Here is a 26,245-nt window from a genome sequence, read left to right as displayed (position 1 = left end):
CTCCACTTATTTTTGGTGCTGGTAGGGTACATCCACATGGAGATGCAGGCCCCCGTCCTGTGGTTGCATGTGATGATTTGACAAACCTTTACAGCTGAAACCAAGCAGTGATATAGAGACTGCGGCAAAGTCATGAGCTCCAATTCTAACTGACTTGCTCAAGACCATGTGCACTTGCTTCATGTGAAGCTGGGTTAGATCTGGGAGAGGCCAAACCCTTGTGGAGAACGGCACTTTCCCTTTCAGGCTGGAAAACCCACACTGCAGCAAAAATAAATCCAGTATCACAAAATGAAGCACTTGCTTCCACTGATGAGGCTTCCCCTACCATGTCCACGTTCTAGAAGCCTACCCCAAAGCAGTACATGTATTACTTTACAGTTACCTGGTTCTCCTGTCCCCTGCCCTTCACAGCCAAGGGCATCCTGCTGGTGCTGCAGCCAAGCGCTGGCTCCAGGGACAGGCTGCAGAGCGTGAACAAGAGAGGGGAGCTGAGGTGAGACCTGTAGGAGCAGCTGGTTGAGAGGTGGACATTAAAAGTCTGCGCAGTAGCAAAATAAAAGCGTTTGATTGCACAGAAGGGACTTGCAGTCAATCTAAATCTCAAATTCTGCCATGGAGCAGCCTCAGGGTGAGCTGCTGCCTGCCTTCCCACTGCTGTTGGATACTCATGTTTGCTAAAACCCACGGTGGGTCAGCAGCAACCGTTTGCACTTCATGGTCACTCCACCAAGCTCCATTGCAGGCTCTGGTAACGTCCCCATAAAGCCAATCAGCTCGGCTCCCGTGGCGTTGGAGGCGCTGCACACATTTCTGCCTGTGACGACATTAGTCCCGATCAGTAAACTTGTGCCCCAGTTAACTGACAGCAAACGGACAGAACTGCCAAACACAAGCTTGGCCTCATTAGTGAGGAAAGGCTTACTTCCACCCTGCAGCTGCAGGGGATGGCCAGGAGCCATGGGAGAGCTGGGACGGGGTTGGGATGGCAGGAGGGTAAATCCTGCATCACGCACGTCCTCGTGCGAGGCAGCCCACTGCCTGCAGCACTGGCAGCCACGGCACGGGGCGCGTGTGCTACCGAAATGAGCAGAAGCTTCAAGCAACCACACACAAAAGAGGAAGCCCCAGCAGATGCAGTCTGAAAACTTCACAAGTTGAATAAAAACGGGAAAAGGAAGCTGTTACAGTAAGTCACACACAGACAGAACCAGCCACCAGAACCAGAACCATATATGCAAAAGTCAATTAACGTTCGACATAAAGCACAGCAGACGTACACTCACCATTCCCACCCATTTCTGCAAATTAAGCACCCTCCAGTCGTTTGCACTCAGCGAGTTTCTGCCGGTGTTACTTCTACTTCTGCCTTCCGTGGAACTGCGAAGGGGTTCGATTTGGCAGGGAATTCTGCCTGTTCCAGTTCTGGTTTGTGGTTTGTTGCAGCAACTCCTTCTGTCTGGGGAACTGGATTTATATCCCATTTAGGTCACAAGTAATCTGAATTTGGCAGCTCTGAATAGGTCTCAGGGCTGTGGGGTGGGTGGGGGGAGCGCTCATTATAAAACTACCACATTCTTCAGACGAGTGGAACAACAGGGCAGAAAGGCCCACGGTGGGAAAAAAAATTAAGCTGCAAGCCAGAAAGAAAAAAATAATAATCCTGTGTGCAAAAAGCCCATCATCATTAACAGCTCCCCGTGCTCTCAGCCCCGCAGCTGCCAACTAACAGCGGGGGCTCAGATTCCTCCCGCAGCCGAGGCCGTCACTGACTGCACCAAGTGCTGGGGGTGTTGGCCATCAGGGCACCCCTTCCTCACGCCCTCGTACCCAGAAGGACAGAAGTTGCTGTGGCTGCCCATGGATTTGGCCCTTCCAGGCCCGAATCTCAACTTCCTTGCCATTTTTTTTCTTCAATACTAAGCTGAAGCTTCTCACGCGTTCTCTGCTCTGCCTGAAGTTATGCTACAACTTGCTGTGAGCAAGGCATAGGGCAACTTGTTATACTGCACTCGTGCAATAAAAATGGATTATTGTGCTGTACAGTTTTAAAGTTTTTTGGTTGTTTTTTTTTTGTTTGTTTGTTTGTTTGTTTGTTTTTTTAAAAGCAGGTTGCAGAGGAGGTGCTGGCTCTTACCGTCAGCGTGCTCAGCCCCGGGACTTCACCGTCCCAGTGGAGGAGAGCCCAATAAACACGGCAGCAGCAGCGTTCCCACATTCCCACCGCCCCCTGTCCCCATTTCGGATGATGGCCCTTGCAGCAGCAGCTGCACGAAGGCAGAATCGTGAAGTGATTCTGAATTGTGCTTTCCCAAGACCAGCGTATTCCAGGCACAACTAGGGCTGGACCAGGAGCTGCTCAGATGACCTTAAGGCCACGAAGGCACCCGCAGCACTGCATTTGTGAACATTAATTCAGAAACAAACCCATGGCGCAAGAGCAAGAAGGAGTTACTGGGAGAAACGTGAATTGAACTCCCAGTGACAGTAAGTTTGAAATCCCAGCCTCAAGGTTGTGCTTCCCCATGGTTTATTTAAAGCAGGGAGCAAAGCTTTAGAAAAGTGGGAATTCCTCTGGTAAACGACGAGATTCTCTGGCCCGAGGTGCGTCACAGAAACCCTGCGGTCTTCAGACAGCACAAAGGGCATCTCCAACACTGAGCAGGACCCGCACCACCTCGCAGACGAGGACGAGCTTGTGGCTGGCAGCAGAGCCCCTGCTGAGCCGCGAGCCCTCTCCCTCCTGCTGGTCGGGCCAGCAGGGCTGGTTCTCCCCGCCAGGAGCATAATTACAGCAAGAAGGGCTCAGGCCAGACACTTCCTGGGTGCTACTTCCCGCTGCAATATTGCTGCGACCGCCGCGCGGACGTGCATGCAAAGAGGAGAGGCGCCCGCGAGACAGTTGCTGCTAATTACAGAGCGGATCACAGAGCCCAAACCTGGGAATTTCTGGGGCATCGCTCCCTAAGCATCCGGGAATCCCACTTAAAGCTGACCAAAGTGCTCTCTGCTGCCTGTGGTTCCCACAGCCCCGGGGGCAGCGTCTGGAGTTTGATCTTACATCGGCGATAGCATCTGTCTGAGCGCAGCCCGTGTCTGAGACCTCCGGGCCGAGCTCCTCGTCCCCTCCCTGCCCGTCACTGCTGAGCTCGGTGGCATCTTCCAGAGGCAGCGCTCAGAGCACGACGCTGCTCAGTCTGACCCCAGCGACCTCCGGCAGGCTTGGGGCAGCAGAGAAGTGAGGCAGCCAAGGCTGGAACGAGCTCCCAAACCCCCTGAAGTTGGGGGTTTGGTGTTTCGGTGCTGCGCTCTGCAAGGAGCTGTGCTGAGGCTGCAGGGCTCCCTCAGGTCACAGCACGCTGAGTCCTTGGGGACAGGCCCTCAGAAAGCCAGCGCTGGTACAGGAGGCACCAACAGCTCACACAGGGATGCAAAATGCTGGAGCTTCAAGAGAAGGCGCTGGGGCACAGTGTGCCGAGGAGCCGACTCCCAGTGCTCCGGGGAGCACGCACGTTTGCAGGGCAGACTGGCACAAAGCATTTCCAAAATGTGACCTAGCAAGTCCAGTCTCCTCACCGTACCTCCATGCCAGCCGTGTCACCTGCTTGGGGGAAATCTTTTGAAAAAAAATCCCTTCATACTCTCAAGGCAAGAGGGCAGCACACTCCTGTCAGAAATATTATCAATTCTTTCTCTACTTTGGGAAAAATCTTTACCGTGCTGCCTTCCTCAGTGCAATTACGTGCTGCTCTGCTGCATGAATCACCTCTGGTGTTTTCAGTGCAACACACACGCTTCTAATGGGCACCCACTCGTTTCTTAAGTAGATTTCTGATTCACTTTAATGGGGAACAAAGCTGGAAAAGCAGTCTTACATCAAAAGTATCCTTTTGATGGAGGGGTGGGAAAAAAGATAGTTGCTAGGGTTCTAAACCTGGGCTTTAAAAATAGGCACGTTGATGTTTTTGTTTCTAATGGCACTCATTCCCATCCTACACATGAAACTCACCTGTGCACAACAGCAGCATTTATGTCCTGCATTTTTCCTGATGCCACCACAACTGCCCAGCCCACGGCATGTGCATTTGTCCTGCACAGTGGGGAAAGGAGAGGAGCGGGTGGGAGATGAGTCTGGGAAGGCAGCATTCGAGCCCTTTGCAGGCGTTTCTGCAGCAGCCTCCCCACACACTCAGCCTCCCTCAGCCCAGGCTCGACTCCCATCCCCATCCGCGCCGTCTGCAGATCTCAGCAGCCACCACTGCAGCATTTGCCCGAGAAACTTTGCAGCAAGTTTGTTTGCTTGTCTCATTCCTTGAAGGTATTAGGATTACTACTAGTCCTCGATTGTGCTAGTTTGTTAGTAAAAAAAAAATAAAATAAAAAAATGCACCACTTCTCACAGGAGTGCATCTACCCATCAACAAAACCCTGTGTTGGAAAATGGCACAGCTCTCATGTGAAGCTCTCCAAACCTTTCTGTTTCTGTAGGATTGCTTCCCAGCTCCCAGCAACTGGGAAAAGTTTGCTCCCGTTGCACTTCTGCTGTTGTTTATGCCCCCAGCTGCAACCGGTCGCAGCAGGGGTTTCCTAGGCTGGTCTGGGAGGAAGTTATTTCACAGCCTCCTCCTCTGTTGTCTATTTATTCAAGGAGTCCTGAAAAAAGGAGATCCTGCTCCGCTCCTCGTCAACACAGCACAGGCTGCAAATGGCCACGAGAAACGTGCTCAGCTAGACTGCACTGGAAAATGTAATATTAAAAGGAAAAAACAGGCTTAAAGCAAGAGTCTTACTGGGACGCTTACCTGTGGAAGTGCTCAAGTTGAGTACGATCTGGGGGATCTTACATCAGCAGGGATGGCATTTGACCCCCCTCACAACTCACAACCCAAAATACACAACGCCAATGGACAGCTTGGAAAAGCAACTGGGATTTCCTTCTTTATTTAAAAACACAGGGCAAAAAAAGGGAGATCCATCTCCTGCAGCCAGCATTTACACGCGCGAGGCGGACGATCGGCACCACGGGCTGTGGAGCATCGCCCGGCGAGGGACCCCAGTCCCTAAGAGCACTTGGAGCATGCAGCCAGCACTGACCGATGGCTGAAACCATTTGGGAGTTTTCATATAAAAAAGCAAACCCATTCCTCACTCCGCTTGTTCTGTACAAGACACCTTGAACCCGCACTCGCTACTAAAGCAGGGAAAACTCGGCACAAGCTTCATTTCCCAAAGGGCCCATGCAGGACATGGGGCAGCCACCAGGGCGATGCATTCACCCCGACACCAGTGCCAAGAGCCAAACCTACAGGACGTGGGGCACCGATTTTAGGAATCGCTGCAGAGCCCCATTGAGGTCTGGCTGTGCTCCCGTCCGTGTTTCTGTCCGTCCTCGGGATAGGAGCAATTCCTGCAGGAGGGGGTCACCATCACGGATCAGGCCGGCTCTGAGCACGCTGCCTTTAGTCCCACATCCACGTGCCACCGCCGAGGCCGTCGCGCTGTCCTGAAGACGGAGGGAGGGTGGGAATGAGACGGGGATGTCGCAACCATGCTGGAGCCACTGGTAGCTTCTCCTCCTGGATAATTAACCGTAATTGCGCAACGAGCTTCTGCTTTACCATCCCAGGCCCGAGGAAACTTTGCAATTATCAAGCAACAAAAATACTTGGTACTCTGTGTTTTTGAAGCCTTGCACAAAGTAACCATCGTCCCTGCGCATTCAATGTTCTCCAGAAATGAGGTCAGAGCGCTGATATCACTAAGTGCCATAACTTTATGGTTGATAGTCTTACCAAATTATTAAAACATTTTCGGAAACAGAACATCTAACTAGCCAAAGAGCAAGTCAGCCTAGAGAAAAAAATTCAAACACTAGTGCAAATAAAGCAAAAAGGAACAGCGTAACCTAGGTTTCTACAATTAAATAACAAATATTAACATTCTCCCAGTACCATTTGCATCGATTCCCACTCATTTTCATACTCTCAATTTTCTCCAGGATTTCCACACAAGCCCCCTGTGAGCCACTCTCGCCCACCGGGTTCGGGAGGCCCCGCTCGCCGCCTCACAGGCTGTATAAAGTGTACCTTCAGCTGCCCCTCGCGGCCTAGAGCAGACCACGGGAAAGCAAAATAATGCCATCTGACAACGTACTGCTAGCAAGCCACGTGTTGGCCAACTGATTCTGTGAAAAACGAGAACGCCTCCACGTGCAGACCGCGCCTGCCCCAGGCAGTGCCGCTGCCTCCCCTTCCTGCCGCGGGCACGGAGGTGTGGGTGTGAGCACAAACCTCCCCAAAGAGACCACGCTCTGTGCAGAGCACGGCTGTGCAGGGCTGGTGTGAAGGGACAGGGGAGAAAACCTGCAGGGCACGGCCAAGCTACGAAATTCCCCTCTGGCCTCGTCTCCAACACCAGGGCTCGGCAGATGCCCGAACCTCATTTGGATGTGCAGCGAGGCAGGTGACAAAACCCCGCTCGATCCCAGGCTGCCTGAGCTGGGTTAGAGCACACAGACCTGGAAAAGGCAGGGACAAATCAGAGATTTTGCTTCTGGGGGGCACGTTAAACAGATTTTGCAAAGCAGAGAACACGTAATGACAAAGAAATGGCAACGAGCACATAGTGAAGGGAAGCCTTGCTAACTCCAGAGCCCTCCGTGCTCTGCCAGGCTTGCTGTGCAGTTCCCACACTTGCCACCCTGGTTTATCAGACGGCAATGAGCGTGCCTGTGTCGGGGGCAGCTCGGTTCCAGCAAGCACAGGGCAGGTGCACTCAGCTCGGAGATACCCAGAGGAACAGAGAGGGCACAGCCCTCATTCTGGGTGTAATTCCAGCCTAAACAGGCCCACAGAATGAGCGTAAAGCAACGTCTGTGCTTGAAGGGGCTGGGTGCAGCTTTCCGAAGTCACAGCCACACAAGCTATTGCCCTGAGCGAGCAGCCAGGAGGGATGTGCTGCTTCTCGGTGTCCGAGGCATCGCACAGGCGTTGTTGGGGTGCAGATATCGGGCAATCTCACTTCAATTTTCTATGTGCTATTTGTCACACCTCCTACATGAGCACATTTGGTTATGGAAATGGCTCGCGTTGCTTAAAAAGGTGCTGCTCATTTTCATTTCAAGGCGGGTAAGAGGCCAGTTGGACGAGTCTTCCGAGTTTCATTAAACACTCGGCTTTTGTTGCTTTTTCTTAAAAGCCCTTCACCACTCAGGCACGTCTCTTTGGTGCCTAACTGCATGCAGTGCAGAACTGGAGACATACCTGAGGATACTCCTGCCCCCGGTCTCTGCGGCACCGGCAGCCTGCCCAGGAGCAGCTCGCAGCTAAAAATCACTAAAACCTTGCAGAGGGCATTGAGCAGGGAGTCTGCTGGAGCTTAGCAGTGGCGACAGATATAAAAAGAAGGAATTAAAAGCAAACAGATTTGCCAATACACCATTAGTCGAGCAGGGTAAAGAGCTGGTCTCCTGGAAAAAATGTCATCAGCACTGGAAGCTGCAGCGCTTCCCCTGCTCCAGGCGCAACTGCGCTGTGGTGCAGCTCCCTGGCTGTGCCGGGGGAAGACTGAGCAGCACAAAAGGGGAGAAAAACATTTATCCAAAAACGAGAAAGGCCACCTCACTCCCCCCTTTCCTGCTTCTGAGTCCTCCTTCCAGGGGTGTTTTTGGGGAGAAGTGATGCATTTGCTGCAGAGGACACCCCCCCACCAGCAGTGCGGAGCTGGCGCTTCCCACCCCGTGCAGGAGGCAGGCAGTGCCCGGGGTGGAGGCAGCTTGCCAAAACCCCAAACTACCTCAGCCAGCCGCTGCCAGACCACAGCCCCCGGGCTCACCAAGACACAACCGAGGGGCGAGCAGGACGGGAGCCCCGCTTCTCCCCACGGAGCACAGGCACCAGGGAGTGCATCTGGCCCAGCCCAGCGCCGCACGGAGCAGCGACGGTGGAGGAAAGGAGCCAAATCTCGTCCCAGCCAAGGTGACGGGGCAGGCGAGGTCCCAAGGGCTGGGCAGAAGTACCGAGGAGACCAGCTCGTCCAGCCCCACCAGCGGCCACGCGTCCCCAAGTCCCCGCGCCCTGCAGCCGCGGCGTGGCTCGGCGCCGTCAGACGTCGGAGGTCCGGATGCTTTCATCGTCCAGGTCGAAGGCGAAGGACTTCTCCTTCAGGTGCTGCGGCTCCGACCTGTGCCGCAGGCGCTGGCCCTGCGTGGCACCGACGTCGCGCTCGGTGAATGCCGGCACGAACACCGCGTCCCTCATCGGCACCGGCACCTCCGCCAGCGCCGGCTGCTTCCCCTCCGCCTGCGGCACCGGCGTCCACGGCTGCCAGGAGGAGGTCGAGGGGGCTTTGCAAAGCGCCTTCCTCTCCTCCGCCGGCTGCCTCTGCTGGGAAGGGGCTGGCTTGGTCATGGAGCAGGACCTCATGAAGGAGATTTCCTGCAGGGACAGATGCAGAGCGAGTGCCGGTTGGTTTTGTGTGTGAGCAGCTGCTGTGAGCAATTTGCAGAGCTCTGGGGACCAGAATTAGGCCCTCTGCATGCTCTGCAGAAAGGAAAGAAACGCTAAGCAAACCGCCAGCCTGAATTCAATGGCCCCTTGCCATCAGAAAGCTCTGAGAGCAGAGCAGGGCTCAGCCAGGGCCAGCCTGGAAGCCGGATCTCCCTTTTCAATCCTTTCCAAGGGACTGGCAAGCAAAGGCAGGGACGGGAGGGTAGGCACCTCACCTGGAAACGGGCTCACCGAGCGTTTACACAGGCCCGAAGTAAGCATCTTGTGAGTTAACATGATCATTATTTGACACAAAATACGAATATGACCTACCCTGGGGCGGGTTTTCAGGGCCTGAACTGCCCCTGCGATGGCGCGGATCCAGCTGTGCATGTCCTCGGGGCTGTCCGCCTGCAAACCACAGCAGCCAGGAGTCAGCCCCCCGTGCCTCTGCAAGCCTCCCAGCCCCACAGCACCGGGCTGACCCATGCACGGGGCACCACGGCCCCCAGCCCAGCTGCTGCTGGCTCCTGCTTGCTCAGAAGCGACCGCACTGCCCTGCCCTCGCCTGCAAAAAGTGTTCAAGGCAGGCGGCGGGGGCTGGTGGTGGCCACATCTGCAGCACACAGTGCGTGCAGACACAGCCCCGCACGCCCGCGATGCTCATCGGATCGCCGCGTGCTCTCGTCTCTGCTTTTTCCTGCTCACACAAGGAGCTGCTGTTATAAATAAGCCCCGGCGGAGAAGTGAAACCGCCCGGAGTCCTCCCCGCTGCCCGTGCCCTGAAGCCAGGCAGCCGTGTGCGAGCTCATCCGCCGATGTTTGCTGGCTGAGGCTGCTGGGGAACATCCTGGTTAGAGGAGGGTGGCTTGCCTTGGCTGTCAGCAGTGGAATTTATTGCCTAGCAAAGTAAACTCCAGGCCTGGCAATGCCCTGCCTTGCTGACCGCCTCCACCCATCCTCGGCTCAGGAACCAGCTCCCTTCGGCTGCCGTACCTGGATGTAGAAGGTCCTGGAGCTCGTTATGATTTCAAAGAGGTTGTCCCGCATCAGGAGGTCACTGGGAACAGCAAGAAAGAGACAGTCACTACCCAGAAGTCACCGTGGATAGCGAAACGCCAGAATGACCCTCACACCTACAGTGTGCTGGGGAAAAAAAACACACTCGGGGCGAGCAATCTCATCAGGATTTTGGTAACAAGAGCCCAGCTCCCCAGGGACCACCACCTCCATCCACAAACATTTCAGCTCCTGCAGTTCAGCCTCTGTCCCCTCCCCAGTCCCAGAATCCCCAGCCTCATTTTAAACTTGAATTCTTAAGAATAACTGATACAAAGCTGTAATTAATGAATTACATTTTTGCTCAAGCTAAAGAAGTTTGTTTTCTTAGTTCATTTTCATTGCAAATCTTCAAGTTATTTGATTTTATCAGCGTTAGCTGCAATAAAATTGTTCCCAAGATGTTGTGTAGCCACCTGTGATAGTTTAAGGAATACGCCTGTACCCAGCTTTCAGCTGCTTTATGAACACCTTTGTTCTTCTGTCATATGATGCTATTTACTGTGCAGGGCCTCGTACTCCTTAATCTAGAGAGATAAGAGCTGTGCGAGCACGCCTCTGCCACAGAGATGACTATCAGCACAAGGAGGAGAACAGAATGACAATATCCTGCATCCAGATTTCCCCAACCTGCCTGGGGAAGCTGAAGGAAGAGAAGTTTCTTAAGAGCAAACCAAAACCGGGATGTTTGAAGAATGTCTGGAGAAAGCAAGCTCGAGACACTTGGGAATAACGCAGGAATGAACGGCAGGACGGGGGGAGCCAAAGGACCCGCTGTCCTGAGAAGGGGTCTCCTGCTGCCCCCATTCCAGCCAGGGGAGGGTTTCCAGGGGAGAATGGGGGAATTCAGGATTGGGAGGGGAAGGGATGGGAGAAGGGGACTCTGGATGTGACTCCGAGAAAAAAAAACAAGGAAAAGCAACACATCCAGAATGCTTTCTGCTGAGGCCCGTATACTTCTCACTGCCCACCCCCAGGACCCTCTGGAGGGCTGCACAGCACCGGGGGGGGGCAAGCAGGAGGCGTTAGAGGGTTGTGAAACAGCAGCGAGCTGCAACGCGGGGTTACGGCAGGAGCAGGGCACAGGAGGAAGCATTACCCAGACTTGACCAGGCACTCGTGGGTCTTGCACACATCCTTCAGCAGGATCGAACGCAAGGGCTCCTTGTCCTGCAGAGATGAGACGAGACCACGGTGGGCTGGGGCACCCCGCGGGGCTGCCGGTGCCGGGGTGTGCCCGCGAGCACCCCGTAACCCAGGGCTCTGCTCCAGGAGCAGCCGGATGCAGGCAGGGCTGGGGGCCGCTCACCTGCTCACACTTGTAGTAACTGATGGAAAATTCATCGAGGACGAAGTACCGGCGCTTCCAGCTCTTCCTCTGGAAAACAGACGAGGAAACCCCTGGGTGCTGGGCCCTGCGCTCTCCCCGTGCCAGGGACATGCTGATGGCCACCAGAGCACCCCTGAGCCGGGGGAAGCAGCAGCCCAGCACTCACCCCGCGGGCCCCCAGCACTCACCACGTTGCCCTGCTTCACGCAGTAGCCGCTCTTGATGGCGGGGGGCCCGGCGGGCGGCTTGGTGGCCGAGACGGGGATGTAGCTCTGCGAGCGCCGCAGCAGCGGGTGGGCGGCCAGGTCACTGCCCTCTGCCCCGTCCCCTCCGTTCTGCAAAGGAGAGCGTGATTACCCGGGGGGGGGAACGAAGAAAGCAGGGAGGGGAACTCCCCGATGGAAAGCTGGAGGGGAGGGCGGCCCAGAGCGTGCCCTGAGCACAGCACGGCATGCACAGGGAGAATTGCAGTGCCTGGACACGAGCATGGTAATGAACGAGAGGAGAGAGGGGTTCCTCTCATTGCATTTGGCTTGCAGACTGCTGCTGGAGTACAACTCACCACGACGGTGCCCACGTGTTAAAAACAGTGTTAAGAGATTGGAGAGGCTACAAAAAAACCCTAGGGGGGACTTAAGGGCTGAGGAAATCCCTTGCAGCAGGGGAGCTGAACTTCATCAGCCCGGCTTATCTAACACTGAGAAGCAACTCAACTGCAACAGAGAGGTCCTGGGGGGAAAGGCAAGGTACGGGAGCTCTTTCATCTGGCAGAGGCAGAACAAAAACCACCGGCTGGAAACTGGAGCCAGACAAACCCAAGTTAGAAGGCAGGGAGGCTTTCCAGCCAGAGAAAGCAATCCATCACGGGCATAAACTGCTCAGGAGAGCCATAAAGTCTCCGCTCCACATTCTCACAGCCAAGCCAGCATTTCCCCGAAGGAAACCTCGATGTTTGGAGTTCGGGTAGAAAAACCCCACTGCCCCCAGCCAGCATCGCCCCGCTCCCCGCGGCGCCGTCCCTCCCCCCCCGCGGCAGCGCGGAGGATGGCTCGAGATGAAACCTCTGTGCTCATCTCCTTCCCTCCTGCCCCTCCAACCCCTTCCTCCTGCTCTGAGGCTGAGGTTTGCGAATTGCCATAGCAGCCAGCCTTATATGGCACCCGCGCCTGAGCGAGTACCGCTGCGGTTAACCAGCGACCTGCCCCGCTCAGCTCCTTCCAGCACCTTCGGGGCAGCGTTTGGTTCCTCCAGGACAGAGGCGAGCAGCAGCTGGGTCGGCCCCAAGCTGCAGCCGGGCACCTCCAGACCTTTCCCTGGGTCGGCACCAGCCCCACCGAGCCAGGCAGCTCCGTGCCCAAAACACCGCCCCGGGCAGACCCAGGGGCTGGGGCGATGCTGCTGCGGGTCTGGGGGTGCAGCAGGAGCAGGGGTCCCCCCAGCAGTCACCAAGCAGCCCGGGGACGGCACCATCCATCCCAGGGCAGGACCAGGAAACCGTGAGCGTGCCCAGGAAGCAGGGAGAGTTGCCATCTCACCCCAGGGCAAGCAGCGAGAGCGCAGAAAATAGCCCAGCGGCTGACGCATCACCTCCAAAAAAAGCTCCTCTGTGAAAGAAAAGTCAGGCGAGGGCTGAGGATGGAGCTCGCTGCTTCTGGGCAGGGGGAGGAGGGCAAGGCGAGCTCGCTGCTCAGGGGCACTGGGAAGGGGTGGCCGCGAGCCCCAGCCCCGTGCAGCCCCCACAGACAGGGAAGTGTGCGAAATGCCCACCAGCAAGAAGCACTGCGAGGGTTTAATTCCTGCTCTATTTCGGTGCTGCCACCGTCAGGAGCCAGAGCCAGCTGCTGAGCACCCAGAGACCGGGGTCACCCGTGGCCCTGCTCCCCCCTGCACAAGTGGAGGGCAGGGGGCTGCAGGACCGTGGGACGCGGTGCCAGCCCCCACCCCAGGTATGAGCCTGTCCCTACTTGAGAAACCCCCACCGGCCCCTTGGCTGCTCCCATGGGGGTGGCAGCACGTGGCCCCCCTGCCCCAGGCACCTCGGGGTGGGATCTGGAGCCAGGTGGTGCCATGGGGTGCCCAGGGGCAGCGGGTGCCCCCCTCCTCCTCACCCCTCCCCATCTCTTCATAATTCAGAGCAAGACAAAGCAGAGGTGCTCAAGGTGCTAAGTGCAGCTATTTATACAGCGAGTGGGAAGGTTTGGCAGGCACTCAGCTGGTTTCCAGAAATGAAAATGCAAACCAGCCTCCCGGCAGCCCACGGCCAGAACCTGCCTCCCCCTGGACCCCACATCGTGCACTGCTGCCCCTTCACCCCAAATCTGCCCAGCTGGAGCAGCCCCTGGAGCACAGCCTCCATCCTTCGGGACATCACCAAGCCTCCGAGGGCCACGTCCACAAGCTCTGCTGCTCCAGCACCCGGGTTAGGGAACAACAGAGCCCATTACTGCTGGGTATTAAACAGTATTCTCCATTCCTTGCACAGGGCACAAAGCATGGCTGTGGCAGAGGTGCCCTTGCCTGCCATGAAAGCTGCCACCTTTCTGCTTATCCCATTTCCAGCCGCACTAAAACCACTGGGAGCACAGACACGAGTGCCACGCTGCTGTCACATCCAAACCAGCCCAGAGCCTGCGGCCAAGAGGCAGAGCAGGGACATGGCGTGGGCATGGGCACCAGCTGCCAGGGTTTGCAGCCCCCTGCTCTGAGACATCTCCACATCAATTCCTGGTTTCAGCCTTCTCGTCCCTGCAGCAGAGCTCCAAAACCCAACCCCAGCTGCAGCCCACAGGCTCACAGGGAGCAGCCTCGCACACCCGTGTGCTTTCTGCTGCTCTCGTGGCTCCCCAGGGCCGCCAGCAGCAGGACCGGGCACTTCTGTCGGAGAGCAGCACGGCCCGGAGGCTCACCTGGTTGATGGAGATGGGGGTGTGCACCACCACGCCCCCGATGATCTCGGTTTTGTAGGCAACCTGAGGCTTCCTATCCTGCGCCTGCGGCACCGCCGGGGGCTTCGTGATCTCTGCGGGCGGGACGCCACCACCCTTGGGTACCTGCAGGGCAAAGGCAGAGGCTGAAGGCCACGGGGCTGCTCCAGGCACCACCACATCATCCTCCCCGCCTGACCCCAGATATGGCCCTTTAAGAAGAATAAAGGGAGGCGACACCCCAATTAAGGAGGGACACCCCAATTAAGGCAGGCGCGGCCGCACCCGGGCGGTTCACAGGAGGATCCCAGACAGAGGCGGTGAGTAACGCGGCATCACCTCGCAGGAGTCTGCGACCGGCCTCTGCAGCCCAGAGCATCTCCGGGACACTTGCTCCTTTAATTTTCCCCACTCAGAGCTTTCAGCCGCCGAACGAGGCTGAGCTGCAGCACGTCCAGGCGCTGTTTTACACCGACACACCGGGCAGGCTGCGTCTGCATGGCACAGGACAGCGGGCAGGGACACGGCCCCCAGCTCCCAGCTCCTGCCCATTTTCCCTCCTGTGCTGCTTCCCCCAGCTCTGGGAAGAACGGCAGGCAGCCAAGCTTCCCCCCCAGCCAGCACTCTGCTTCTCTACCAGCATTAACCGGGGGCTCTGGGCCACCCTCCTGCTCTCTGCAGGCAGCAGCAGTGGCTCAGCCCCGCAGCGCTGCCGGGGAGCCGCAGGAAGCGGTTTCGCCACGGGGGACATTGCGTATGGGCAGCAGCCGCCCGAGCAGCAAGGAGAGGCAGGAACCGGGCAATGCGCCCAGAGCAAAGTCCCCGTGAGAAGCAGAAGCTGAACCTGGGTCTCGGCACTGGGAGGAGTGCCCCAACCACAGCCCCATCCTCTGGTCCCACAGGCATCACCCTGCACAGGGAACAAATGCCCCCAAGTCCGGGGTGCCCCCAGCCCTGCTCAGCGCACGGGGAGGGAGACGAGAGGCTGCCAAGGGTCTGAGCCCCAAAACTCTCCCCGCAGCCCCCAGTGCCTCTGGGGACTGACACCAAGCCTCAGAAGCCGTCGCAGCACAGCGCAGCCTGAGGAAAGCCGGGCACGAGGATAAATGTGGGCAGAGGGAGGGGGGCAGCCACGGTCTCCCACCCCGAGCTGCTGCTTGCAGGAGGGTGGGCACGGGCGCAGCGCATCGGCTCGAGGCAGGAGCTGCAGCCCCGGGCACCCCGCTGCCAGCCCAGCGGCTCGGTTCCCTGCCTCCCACCCTGCCGTGGAGGTTTTGTCTGTGGACACGGCCACCTGAGCCCATAAAGGGGGCAGGCGGCACAAGCCAGAGCCTGTGCAGTTGGTTTGAAAGAAAGAAGCCCTGACAGCCGCAGCAGGGAATCAGTTACGGGCAGCCCCCGCCCCACAGAGGGAGAAGAGCCCAGAGCTCACGGGGACGGGGACGTCTCCAGCAGAGACGGGCACAGCAGGAGCCAGGGCGCAGCACGACATACCGTGATCTTGCTGGCCCGGTTGAGGGCCTCCACCCAGTCCTGCAGGTCTTTCTGATCGCTGGCTTGCAGGAAGTAGCGCTGAGATAACGCATTGATAACTGCCAGAGAAGGGAAACAGAAGAGTCAGGGAACCCTGCTCAGTGCTCAGCGTTGTCAGAACAAGTGAGTGGTTCTGCAAGGCAGCAGCTCTCAGCTCCTGACCCCGGAGCACTCTGCAGACACTGATTTTGTAGCCTCTTGCATTGTCACCCCTTGTAGCCCTTGGGGACGGCGCTCGGGCACCCCTTTGGCAGCACCCCCACCCCAGAACTCAGTGCCAAAGCCACAGAAGCCACGTAGGGACCTGAGGCCAAGGCTGTGGCATGGCCCAAACCAGGAGCCAACCATCCGAGGGCCTCCCTCACTCTCCACCTTCAGCTCTCCTCTGCAATGTGCACACAGACCCCGACAGGGTCTGGAAACCTCCTTGGGGACGGGTCCCTCCGGCCCCGCAGCAACGCTGCCTGCTGCATGTGGGCCAGGGGAAGCTCTCGGGGAACCTCTGCACCGCAGCACCGGGGATGTTTCGGGTTGCACAAGCTCTGGAGGAAGCAGCCACGGGCCCTGCTGTGCCACCAGAGCTGCCCTGGTGCTCCCCAGCCCCATCCTGGTGGGCTCCACAGCACGGAGAAGGCAGAGCCCCTCGGGGAGCGCACCCAGGGGGGGACACGCTGCGTGCTCCGATCACTGTGTGGGGTCACAGCCCCCGTGGTAAGGCACTGCCCAGGCAACGCTGCTCCTCTGGGACAAGCGTGTGCCCGTGCTGCCGCTTCCCCCACGCCCCACTGCTGTCCCTGAGCTTACCGAAGCAGAACGGAGTTTTCGGTTTCTGTTTCGGGGTGGCGACGCTGACCTGCGACAGAGCAGACGAAAGAAAAAATGAAGGATAACCATGAACGCTAACAACGTGCTGAAGGGGTGGAAGTTTCCATGCATGTGCACCAGACCACGGCCAAGCTGGCGCTCCCCAGGCACCGGCCGTGCCCCCGGTGCCCGCCTTGCTCGGGCAGCAGCCCCAGCTCCCCGCCACCCAGGCAAGCTTTGCAGCAGCACTACTGCACTAGAAGCCTCCTGCCCCCGGCACCGCGCAGCCCACGGGCGGGCAGCCCCGAGGGAAGGTCAGCACCAGCCCGGGCTTTCATCCGCCGCCGGCCCCCCGAGGCACCGGCTGCACTGCGAAGAGCAGAAAGCTTTCAAGGGCCTTGGAAGTGCGCGTTCCTGCCGGACCAACATTGTCGCTCTTGTCAGCAATTAAGAAAATTGAAGGAAAATAGCAGTGGTTTCTCCCTAAAGAGCAGGAATCATTTATATAAGAATAATATTCCCCGGGGCTCCAAGCACAGCATTCATGGAGTATTTATTCTGACAGGCTTCCTCCTTCCGAGCCAGTCTATAATGCTTTAAATATGTTTTCTCAAGCAAAGCTCCATTTTTCTGGCGTATTTACAGCTGGTAGTTAGAGCCACGGGCATAACCCAGTCCCGCAGTTTGTGACCAAATGCCGTCCTGCAGCAATTTTCAAACAGACTAAAACCTATATAATTTATAAGTGCGGCTCTTTCTGAAATGGGGAAGGCTCAGCCTCCCAGCATTGCTTCATCTGAGCTTAATTTATAAATCATGATTCAGCAGGAACACGGAGATCTGTTCGATTCTCTCCTGGCTCCGATGATGAGCGGGACCCGGCGCAGGGGCAGGACGCAGCTGCACACAGCCGTGCCCGCAGCTCTGTGCCACCAGGCTGGGGGGCAGTTTTGGGGTTTTGCAGCGTTTTTGCCTGACAGCGAGAGGAACCATGGGGCCATCTCCGTTCCCATCTCCACAGCACCTCTCGCAGGGCTTGGGCACATCCCCGGCCGGTGCAGGCTGCAGCGGGGCTCGGTGCCCCAGCCCCAGCCACCGCCAGCTCCACTGATGCCGTGCTCCCATCCGGCCCCGGCCCCTGGCCGCTTCCTCACCGCAGAGCGGTTCCTCTTCCTCCCACGCCCCCGAGGCACCCAGCGGGGATGGGGACAGGGCAGGATTGCACCTCTTCTGGAAGCACTGCGGGGTAGGGGGACGGCACAGGGCACCCCAGCCCCCCTGCCCTCACCTTGGAGATGTAGGTCAGCTGCAGAGATCCAACAGCACCCGCACCGATGGCCAGGTTCTGCAAAAAACAAAACGAGCAACGGGAGTGAAACGAGAGGGAGAAGGCAAGAGGCGAGTCAAGTGCCCAACGTTCAGCAGCGGGGCCAAGTGGTGAAAACACCAGCCATGCCCCCGGCTCGGTCACTGCCCCTCTCCAAGCGCCCACCTTTCCTGTGCCCCCATCCCTCCCAGCAGCTCCTTGCCGAGCTCTGGCCCCGAGCACGAGGCTGTGCCACTGCCCACCAGGGCGGCCGGGTGCTTCTCCTTCCCCACTGCGTGGTGCTGAAGCAGCCCTGGGGATGCTCACCGGGGGCAGGTGCCTGCCCAGCTGCCAGCAGCACCAGGAGGCTCATCCCAGAGCTCAGCCTTGGCTCCTTCTCATTTGAGCTTGACAGCAGGCACCGGGGAGCCCCCAGAGACAGCAGGCATTGCACCAGGCAGGGACCTGGCTGCACCGAGCACAGAGGACATTTGCCCCGTGACACCGCTCCAAGATGAGGAGTGTTTCCTAGGAGCTTGCACCCTTCCTGCTTTTGCTGCCTTTACACCAAGACACGAACTGCAGGGGCTGTGCGGGCTCCTGCAAGGTGTCAAGTGCTGCTGGGGGGGCTGGAGACCACAGGGGTGCCGGGACGTGCTGCCAGACCCTGCACCATGCCACGACGTCGGCTCCTGCCCAGTGCAGCCCACGGCAGCCCCAGCCCATGGCTAGCGGGGCCGGGCAGAGGAAGGAGACGCTGCTGCAGCTTGGGGCTGCTCGTGCAGCCCAGCACGTGCAAATAGGAGCTCCGGGTTTATTTTCCTTGGATGCGACATCCAAAGAGATGCAGAGTTCAGGACTGCTGGTGACCCAGGCTGGTAACAGATGTAATCCCACTGCGCTGCTGCTTCCTCAGAAAGCCCAGCGCAGGAACCAGCCCGGGCTACTTGGGAATGACAGATTGCTTCCAGATGGGGCCAGGCTCAGCACCGCCGCTGCTCCGCAAGCCAGCAGCTTCACCCCGAGCAGGGAGAAACCCAAAGCTTCCCTGCAGACTGCACCAGGCTTTGGATGAGGCGGCAGGAGTGGAAAATTCAACCCCAGGCTTGGAAAACAAAATGAGCCCAAGCAATAGATGGGGGGAAAAGCCCTACCCCTGCGCTTCGTGCTGCTGTCAGGCAGAAAGCATTTCCCTCAATTAAACCGCAGCGGAACAGGCACAAACGTGACACGCTGCTGTCCCCGACACCAGGCGTGCCCTCACCGGCCTGCTCGCTTTTTATATTTTTATATCCCACTTTTTTGTGTGTGGAGAAGGCCTCCTTTCTACATCACTGACTACACCACGCAGAATCCGTGCCGGGGGGGTCACCCTGGGAGAGAGACCAGGCTCGTGGCTGGCAGCGCAGGGCAGCGAGGGGACCCCCGTGCCGGGCAGCTGCAGGGAGGGACCCAGCGAGAGCGCGGCCGCGGAGCCCTACCTGCGGGTTGTCCATGTACCACAGCAGGCAGTTGGCCTGGGTGTCCAGGATGAAATACCTCCGCAGAAACTTGCCGCAGGTCTCATTTTCCTCGATGTCCAGGAACCCGCAGATACGGTTCTGTCGGTCCAGGTACGGCATGCCGGGCTCCTTCTGGCATCACCCTGCAGAGGGACAGGGCAGGGGAGAGGTGGGTGCTCTGCTCGTGCCCCGCTCCCCACCTCCGTTAGCTTCAACCCCTCCTGGGTGAGGGCTCAGCCCCCAGCTCACAGCACAAAGATGCCAAAAGGGAGAGGGAAAAGAATCTGCTGGGACTGATTCAAACGGGTGTGCTGGCTGTCCCCCCACTGAGGAATGAGGCCTTGCAGAGATGTGTCCCACCACCCCAGTGAAGGGTGCTGGAAGGGCGCAGGAGCCTGCACAAGGCTCCCGAGAGCAGCCGGGGAATCCACTCCTCATCCCGTCCCCCTGTGGCGCATCCCACGGCCACCGGAGCTTCCTGCAGCTCCCATTTCTCAAGCTGTCCCCAGCTCCCAGCCAAACTTCTGCTGCCTCTCCCAGGCCTCCAAATCACACGGCTCAACACAGTCAAAGCAAAATGAAACTGTCCCTCCGTGCAGTCACGCTGTGGGGAAGCTGCCAGACGAACACAGAAGTCATCCAGCACGCTTCTGTGGCAAGGAGGGGGTGCCAGCGTGACGGCCCCGGGTGCAGGCAAGAGCCGGGCAAAACAGAGCAGCGAGCAAGGACCGAAATAGCTCAGCGGAGGAACTGCAGGAGTCTGGACACCAGGGTGCCTGCAGGAACCACAGATGGACTCGATCACCGCACGCAGCTGAACAAAAGCTCGCTGGCCCTGCTGCACGGCTCCGGGCGTGCTCGGCACGGCGTGGCTCTCCCCAGGCTCTGCAGCCAGAGCCAGCGGGGTCCGCAGGGCAGGGATGGACCATGCCGAGGGGCAGCCCCGTGCCCCAGCACAGCCCCTCCAGATGGGGCAGAGCAGCCACAAAGGTCCCCAGGCAACGCAAGGCCCCCGGGAACTGCCAACAAAAAATAACCCCACGGCAGGCTGTGCACTAGAGAGAGCCCGAGCACACTCCCAGGAAATGGAAAACAATCTGCAACTCCAGCAGAAAATGTGTGCAGCCAGGATGCGGAGTCAGCAGGGAAAACAATGACCAACGTCCACGGGGCGCAGCCGTGTCACCGGGGCTGCTCGGGGCACAAACCCTCTGCAGTGCTGCTCCTCAGCTCGAGGCACAGCCCAACGCCCGCCGTGCGGGCAGCACGGGGCCAGGGTGCTCGCGTCCCCCGCGGGAGTTAGACGTGGGCGAGACCCAGCATCGCTCTCGGTCACCCCACGGGAGCAGCAGCCACTTTGACTCAGCGGCAGCGGGTGCGCGTTGCCACCACTCACATCTGCAGCACCCGCCCGCTGTGCACGGCAGCCACGGGGAGGGGAGCCCGGTGGCACCTCGTGCCACTCTGCTGCCTGTCAGACCAGGTCGCTGTCACTTCCAGCCCCGCAGTAGGAGCAGGACCAGCACGGAGACCCGCGGGCTGGCCAGGCACGGGCTGCAGCTCGGGCAGAGCCCCCAGCCCCGGTGACAGGGGACGGAGGCAGCGGTTACCGAGAGGATGCGCGCTGAGCTTGGTGCGGTTTGTCCGGTAGAAAAGGAGGTGACTCGTGCAGGTGCCAGAAGAGGAGGCTGCACAAATAAAAGATGTCATGCAGAAAAAGGAGGAAATACTATTTTTGAGCTGAGTAGCTGCAGTGGAGTGGGGCCCGGAGTGGCAAGTGTTGTGCAAGAGCTGCGGTGCAGCTGCAGAGGTAGAGGTGGCAGCGCACGAGGCAACCTGGCGTCAGCACCTCGGCGTCACGTCAGCGCTCCAGAGATGGGTATCGAGGCTGCGCGCGGGGGGAAGCTGCCCCGCTGCAGTAGAAAGGATTGTTTCAAAACAACACGGCGGGCTGATGCAAAGGTTATGTGGGCACTTCACATTTCGCTGCTTTTTTGTGGGTTTATTTTTGTGGGGTGGGGGAGTGCACATAAAACAGATTCCCAGCCGACTTCAACCGTACTAATACGTTCAGACCAGCTTCTTTAATCGCCTCCTGCTGCTAACAAAAATCCAGAGGTTTCTGCTTATGAAATGGAAGAGAAGGGTGTGAGGTGGGGTGCAGCACCACCTGGCTCTGGCAGGCAGCTCAGGGGCGAGTCCCCAGCTCCTCGTGGCTGCGGTGCCAGACCCCCGGGATCCCTCCTGCAGTTCCTTATCTCCCCCCTCGCCATCCTGGATTAGCAGGGGCTCGACTAAAAGCACGTAAAGCAGCTCAATTCTTCCGTGCAAGCTGACCTCAGATTGCACTTGGATATGCAAAAATCATCGGGCAGAGGAGATAACGATCGCTCCAAACTCTGCCTTCCGGACTGCGCTGCTCTCAGCGAGCAGGAATCTTCCCCATCCCTCCTCCGGGGCCGTGCCGCTCCCCGGCTGCTCCCAGCCCCTCGCAGCACACGGGCTGCCCGGCTCCTTGCGGCCGCTGGGAATTCCATTTTCCCATAGGAAAATGACAAAAGTAGCAGCTCCAGCTCTGCCAGGATGTGGGTGTTTGGTCCTCCTGCTCGGGAACTCCACAAGGGCCAGAAAAAGCTCACTTTACACTAATGTTTACTATTTACACAGCGCTTTATAAACTCAGAGTCATAAATATTTGTATGCAGGACCCAAACTTGCCTTTGCCATAGGAAGGACACAAGACTAGATCTGGGGGGGAGAGTAGGAGGGATTGAGCAGAGAATCAGAAAGTGATCACTGTTCAGGAGTGCTACCGAGCCCTGCAGTCCCCACGGGAGGAGGTGCTCGAGCTTCAGATGAGCCCCGTGATGGAAACCTGAGCACTCGGAGCTACGATTTACCACGATGCCAGGGCCTCATTCGTGCAGGCTAACCTGCTGTCCAGCCACAGCCCAGAGACCCTCCCAAGCACTGCACTGACCCAGGCTCTCAGCTTCTCGTTCCTGGATCCAAATCAAGAACTGATGCCATCGCGCAGAGCGGCACAGCGAGGGCTTCCAGGGTTCTCCCCAGCCTCAGAGCTGACTGGCTCACCAGCATTGCCCAAGCCCTGGTGCCCCACCAAAAGGTACAGCCAACCCTTCTCAAGCTCAGCTGATGGGATGACAAGAGCAATCGAGCTACAGAGGAAGATTTGCAGCAAAACGAGGTGCCAAACCCCCTCCCCTTGTATTCCGAGGTGGAGGCACGCCGCTGCCTTTGTCCCCAAGCGGGCGGGGAGCCGTCCTGATATGCGAACCCTGTTATGTGGCTCCTGTTGGCTCCACGGCCTCACGTGTGGCTGCAGTGCCAGACTTTCCAGGAAGCACCCCCAGGACGCCAGCACCGCCCCACCGCAGCTGCCTGTGCCCTTTTGTACCCCGCTCCCTGCACTCAGGGTGCAGCTCCAGCCACGGCAGCGCTGCCCGCGGAAACCTGGCAGCAGGAAGGCGCCTGCAGACCTGCCGCCCTGAGCACCTCGGAGGTGCAGGCAAATCCTCAGCACCCCGCTCTGCAACACAGCCCGTTGTGCCTGCAGACGGTCACGGCATCCTCCTCCTCTCCCCGTCCGTCTGTCCAAGCTGCCCCGGTGCCACTCAGGGCGTGGGACCAGCGCCCGTGCGTGCAGGGCTGCGAGGCGCGGCGGTGGCTGCGCCACTTCCTTCTACCTGCCCTGCAGAGCAGTTTCCAGAGCTTGCCCTATCGACGTCTGTCTGGTGGCAGGCACACAAGGCAGAGACGGCGTAGGAACAGCCCAGCGACTCACTGCTGCTCGATCCAGACGTGCCTTAATGGAATAATTAACCTGTTGAAAGCAGGCTGGGAGCAGCGAGGGTACGCTTCGTCGTTTCACCACGCAGTCTGGGGAGCACGCTTTAAATAACCGCGGATCCAATCCTCTCTGCGCTTTTGCTGCCCAATCCTTGCAGCACAGCCCCACAGCAGGGAGCGGTGCGTTCAGCACCCCCAAATCTCCCCGCAGGGCCCCAAAACCGCGAGCCGCCGCGGCAGGAGCAGCCCCCGCCGCCCCCTGCCCACAGCCCCTGGGGTGCGGGACCGCGCCGCGACCCCCCCGGCAGTAGCGAGGCCGCCCCCAGCGCACGGGGCCGATGCCGCCAGCCCCGCGGGGGGAGCTTCTGCAGCGCCCCCCCCGCCGACGGCCCGGACCCGCGGGGGAGTCCCCGGGACAGTGCCGACCCCCGGGGAAGGCGCCCGCCCGCCCGCACCCGGGCACCGCCAGCCCCGACCCCGCTCCCGGGAAGCCCCCTCGGGGGGCAGGGGGGGCTCTGCGGGGCAGCCCCAGCCGGCAGCGACGGGATACGGGGGATGGGACCCCGGGATGCTGGGGGTCCCCGCGCTGCCCCCTCCCCATCCCCGCCCGGACCGGAGGGGCTGCGGGGGGGGCGCTGCCCCCGGGCACGACGGCGGCGGCCCCGCGACCCCCCCACGGCCCCGCGAGGCGCTGTCCCCCCCCCGCCCGGCCCCGCACTCACCCCGCGGCGTCCCTGGGCTGCGCCCCCCGCGCATGGCCGGGCCGGGGGCTGCGGGCTGCGCGCACGCCGAGGCGCGGAGGAGGGCCGGGCGGCGGAGGGGGTGTGCCCGCGGCTCCGCCGTCGCTTTTTTCCGGGTTAATTACGCCTCCCATTAGCAAACCCGGCCCCGGATGTGAGTGCGGGGCGGCGGGCGCCCCGGGGGCCGTGGGGGGGCCGCTCCGGGACCCATCCCGCACCTGCGGCGGCTGCGGAGGGCTCGGCCCCTGCCCCTGCCCCGACGGCCCCCTCCCGGCACAACCCCCCCGAGCCGGCGCCCCTCCGACCCCCCCCATCCCTGCGGCTCCGTGGGCGAGAGCCCGGTCCCGCCCCGACCCCCCACCTCCCCCGGCCAGAGCCGCGACCCCAGCCCCACGGGCAGCGTCTGCGCCGCCAGCTCGGGCGCTCGGGATAACGAGCGGGTCCTGGGCTGAGAGCGCTTTTAGGGGCAGGCACCCCCGGGGGGTCCCGTCCTCAGGTCAGGCCCCAACCCGACAAAGTCCCGGGGCTTCCAAACCCCGCGGGGCACCGCGACTGCTGTGCAAAACCCTTCCCACGGCCCCCGAGGGCAAAGGCTGCTGTCAGCCCCTGCAAGCACAGCGTCTCCAAAGGGGAGCTTCCCCCGATTCCCCGTCAGACCCAACTGCCCCCCCCGGTTTTGTTTAGGTCCAAGCATGCCTGCGAATGGAAGTTCCTCGCGTGCTTTCACAGCCATCCGAAAACGCAGCCAGATTTCTGTCTGCGCACACGCAGCCCACACAAAGCCACCGCGGCACCAGCAGCAGGGCTGCTGGGAGGGAGCGAGCACCCGGAGGGGTCGGCTCGTCACCCTCGTGGGTGTGGAGGGTGCCCAAACCGCAGAGCTCCGCTCCCAAAAACACTCTGGGCGCCCTTGCAGCAGGTGAGGTCTCCGGCAAGCCAGCAGTGAAATCTCCGAAGTTACCCATGTGTTACAGCATCTAACACAACCCTGCGGTTCTCCCTCACCCAGGAAAAGTTGCAAAAATGAAGCCTGGAGTTAATAACTGATGTTTTGAGACAACAGACCACTGAGAACAGCGTGAGTCACCGCTCCACTTTGGGATGAAGTCTCAGGGTCGCTGCCTGGAGGGAGGCTGCTCCTCATATTGAGCAGGGGGCAACCGATCATAAAGGGCCTGCAGGTGCTGCCTGGTCACCCAGAAAACCTCCCAGCTGCATCAGTCTGTCACTTGTTAGTCACTTGCCGAGCCTGTCACTCGCTCAGGAGGCTGGGGCTGAATTAGCACAAACTCAGCAGCGCTCCCACGCCCAGGGGCAGCTCTGCAGAGCCCCTGCCCGGATACAGGCAGCAGCAGGACTTGCTTCTGGGCAGTGCAAATAACCCTGGTCTGCAGCTCCATGCACCTCGCTGCTGATGCATCTGGGGCATTCTTGCCTTTGCATATTTTAAAGCAAGACTCGAGTCTGAAGATTCGGTGTCAGGCATTAGAAGATTTTTTTTTCCTCTCCAAGAGCAATTGCAGGGTTCAGAGCTTGTTGTGTGAAGTGTTGTTAAGTAAACACATTGCCTCAACCCCGAGCATTTCCTATGGCCTGGGTCATTTTTAGAACAAAGTTTTTTTTTGTTATTTTTTCCCCTTCCATGTTACAGAAGATTGCCCAAATGCTGTTACTGAAACCATGTGTGTTCATTTCTGTGTGACTGCGCTGTGCCCGTGTCACCGCCTCGAGCGGATGAAACCACAGTCTGTCACGGCCCGGGGCCGCCTCTCACCCCGCGCAGAGGCAGCGCTGCAGCACAGCAGGCGGGGGCCGGGGGCAGCTGGACTTGAAGCATATGCTTGAGCACGGCCTTGAACAAGGACGAGCTGCCCAGCTTGGGTTCCAGTTCCTGCAAAAGCCTGGCCTGGGAGAGAGGCTGCCGGAGCTCACCAGGGTGGATTTGGGGAGCCGGAAGCCCGTCCTGCATGGTCAGGACAGTGTGGGCTCCCACCACATGGGAGGCGCCCCGGAAAGCCCCTGCTTTCTCTGGCCGATGCTGTTGCTGCATCTGGCCCTGAAGCACTTTCTCCCCACGCGAGCGAAACTGACGCCGATGCTGGGCCGGTGCTGCACGCAGCGCGCCTCGCTCAGAGGGTGCAAGTGGTGCTTTCCCAGCACTTCGGGCAGGAGGCGATTTTCCCAAGAAACTTCATCCTGGGCTGCTCTGACCGGCTGCTTCCCCCTCCTGTCTCCGTCCAAAGCACAGCATCCAGCCCAACTCAATGCTCAGTGCAGCTCCCCTCGCCGTTGCAGGCTGACCGCAGCCACGTGCCCGAGGAGCAGCCAGCCCTCCCCGCGCTCATCCACCTCCCCCACTCTCGCCCCACGGGGGACAGTCCGGCCACACACCCTGCTGGGAGCCGCAGCCCCAAACACATCACTTATTACATCAGGAGGAAAGAACTGATGACCTCCCTGCACATCTGCAGCTGCCAGCACTCCCAGGGAGCTGCCGGCAGGGCCGTGCGTAACCACAAACTGATACGCACAGGGGGGCTCCAGCAGAGCAGGATTTGGGCATTGCCCCTCGTGGACCTCTCAAGGGAAGGATCTGCTGGCACGCTCTTCCTCGTGCTGCCCACCTGCACGCACAGATGCTGCAGCCCCTCACACCCAGCCGTGCCCAGCTGCAAACGCCGGCAGAGGCAGCCTGAACGCACCCAGCGCTCGCTGCAGGGCTTCTGAGGGTGTTATAAGAAAGGAACCAAA

General features: G+C 59.5%; 1 protein-coding gene across 1 annotated transcript; it reads right to left on the bottom strand.

Annotated features, from left to right (window-relative positions):
* Positions 1–5,755: 5,755 nt before the first annotated feature.
* PLEKHA2 (pleckstrin homology domain containing A2) lies at positions 5,756–23,549 on the bottom strand. The gene is made up of 12 exons (XM_032204147.1): positions 23,477–23,549; positions 18,924–19,087; positions 17,425–17,481; positions 16,137–16,185; positions 15,294–15,391; positions 13,782–13,925; positions 11,064–11,210; positions 10,855–10,923; positions 10,645–10,715; positions 9,483–9,546; positions 8,820–8,897; positions 5,756–8,435 (listed from the first exon to the last, which is right to left on the bottom strand). Exons 2-12 carry the CDS (start codon positions 19,062–19,064, stop codon positions 8,103–8,105), a joined length of 1,251 nt encoding a protein of 416 aa, XP_032060038.1. The 5' UTR covers positions 19,065–19,087; positions 23,477–23,549; the 3' UTR covers positions 5,756–8,102.
* Positions 23,550–26,245: the final 2,696 nt, after the last annotated feature.

The sequence above is a fragment of the Aythya fuligula genome, chromosome 27 (genome assembly GCF_009819795.1).
Source record: "Aythya fuligula isolate bAytFul2 chromosome 27, bAytFul2.pri, whole genome shotgun sequence".
In the NCBI taxonomy this organism is placed as follows: Eukaryota; Metazoa; Chordata; class Aves; order Anseriformes; family Anatidae; genus Aythya; species Aythya fuligula.
This window is presented reverse-complemented; position numbering and strand designations above follow the sequence as displayed.

Excerpts from the sequence above, each read along its gene's own strand:
- PLEKHA2 (XM_032204147.1), bottom strand. The coding sequence starts at position 19,064 with ATGCCGTACCTGGACCGACAGAACCGTATCTGCGGGTTCCTGGACATC. Across the intron at positions 10,924-11,063 it reads GCGTGAAGCAGGGCAACGTG|AGGAAGAGCTGGAAGCGCCG; the intron begins GTGAGTGCTGGG and ends TCTGTTTTCCAG. Across the intron at positions 10,716-10,854 it reads GTTACTACAAGTGTGAGCAG|GACAAGGAGCCCTTGCGTTC; the intron begins GTGAGCGGCCCC and ends TCATCTCTGCAG.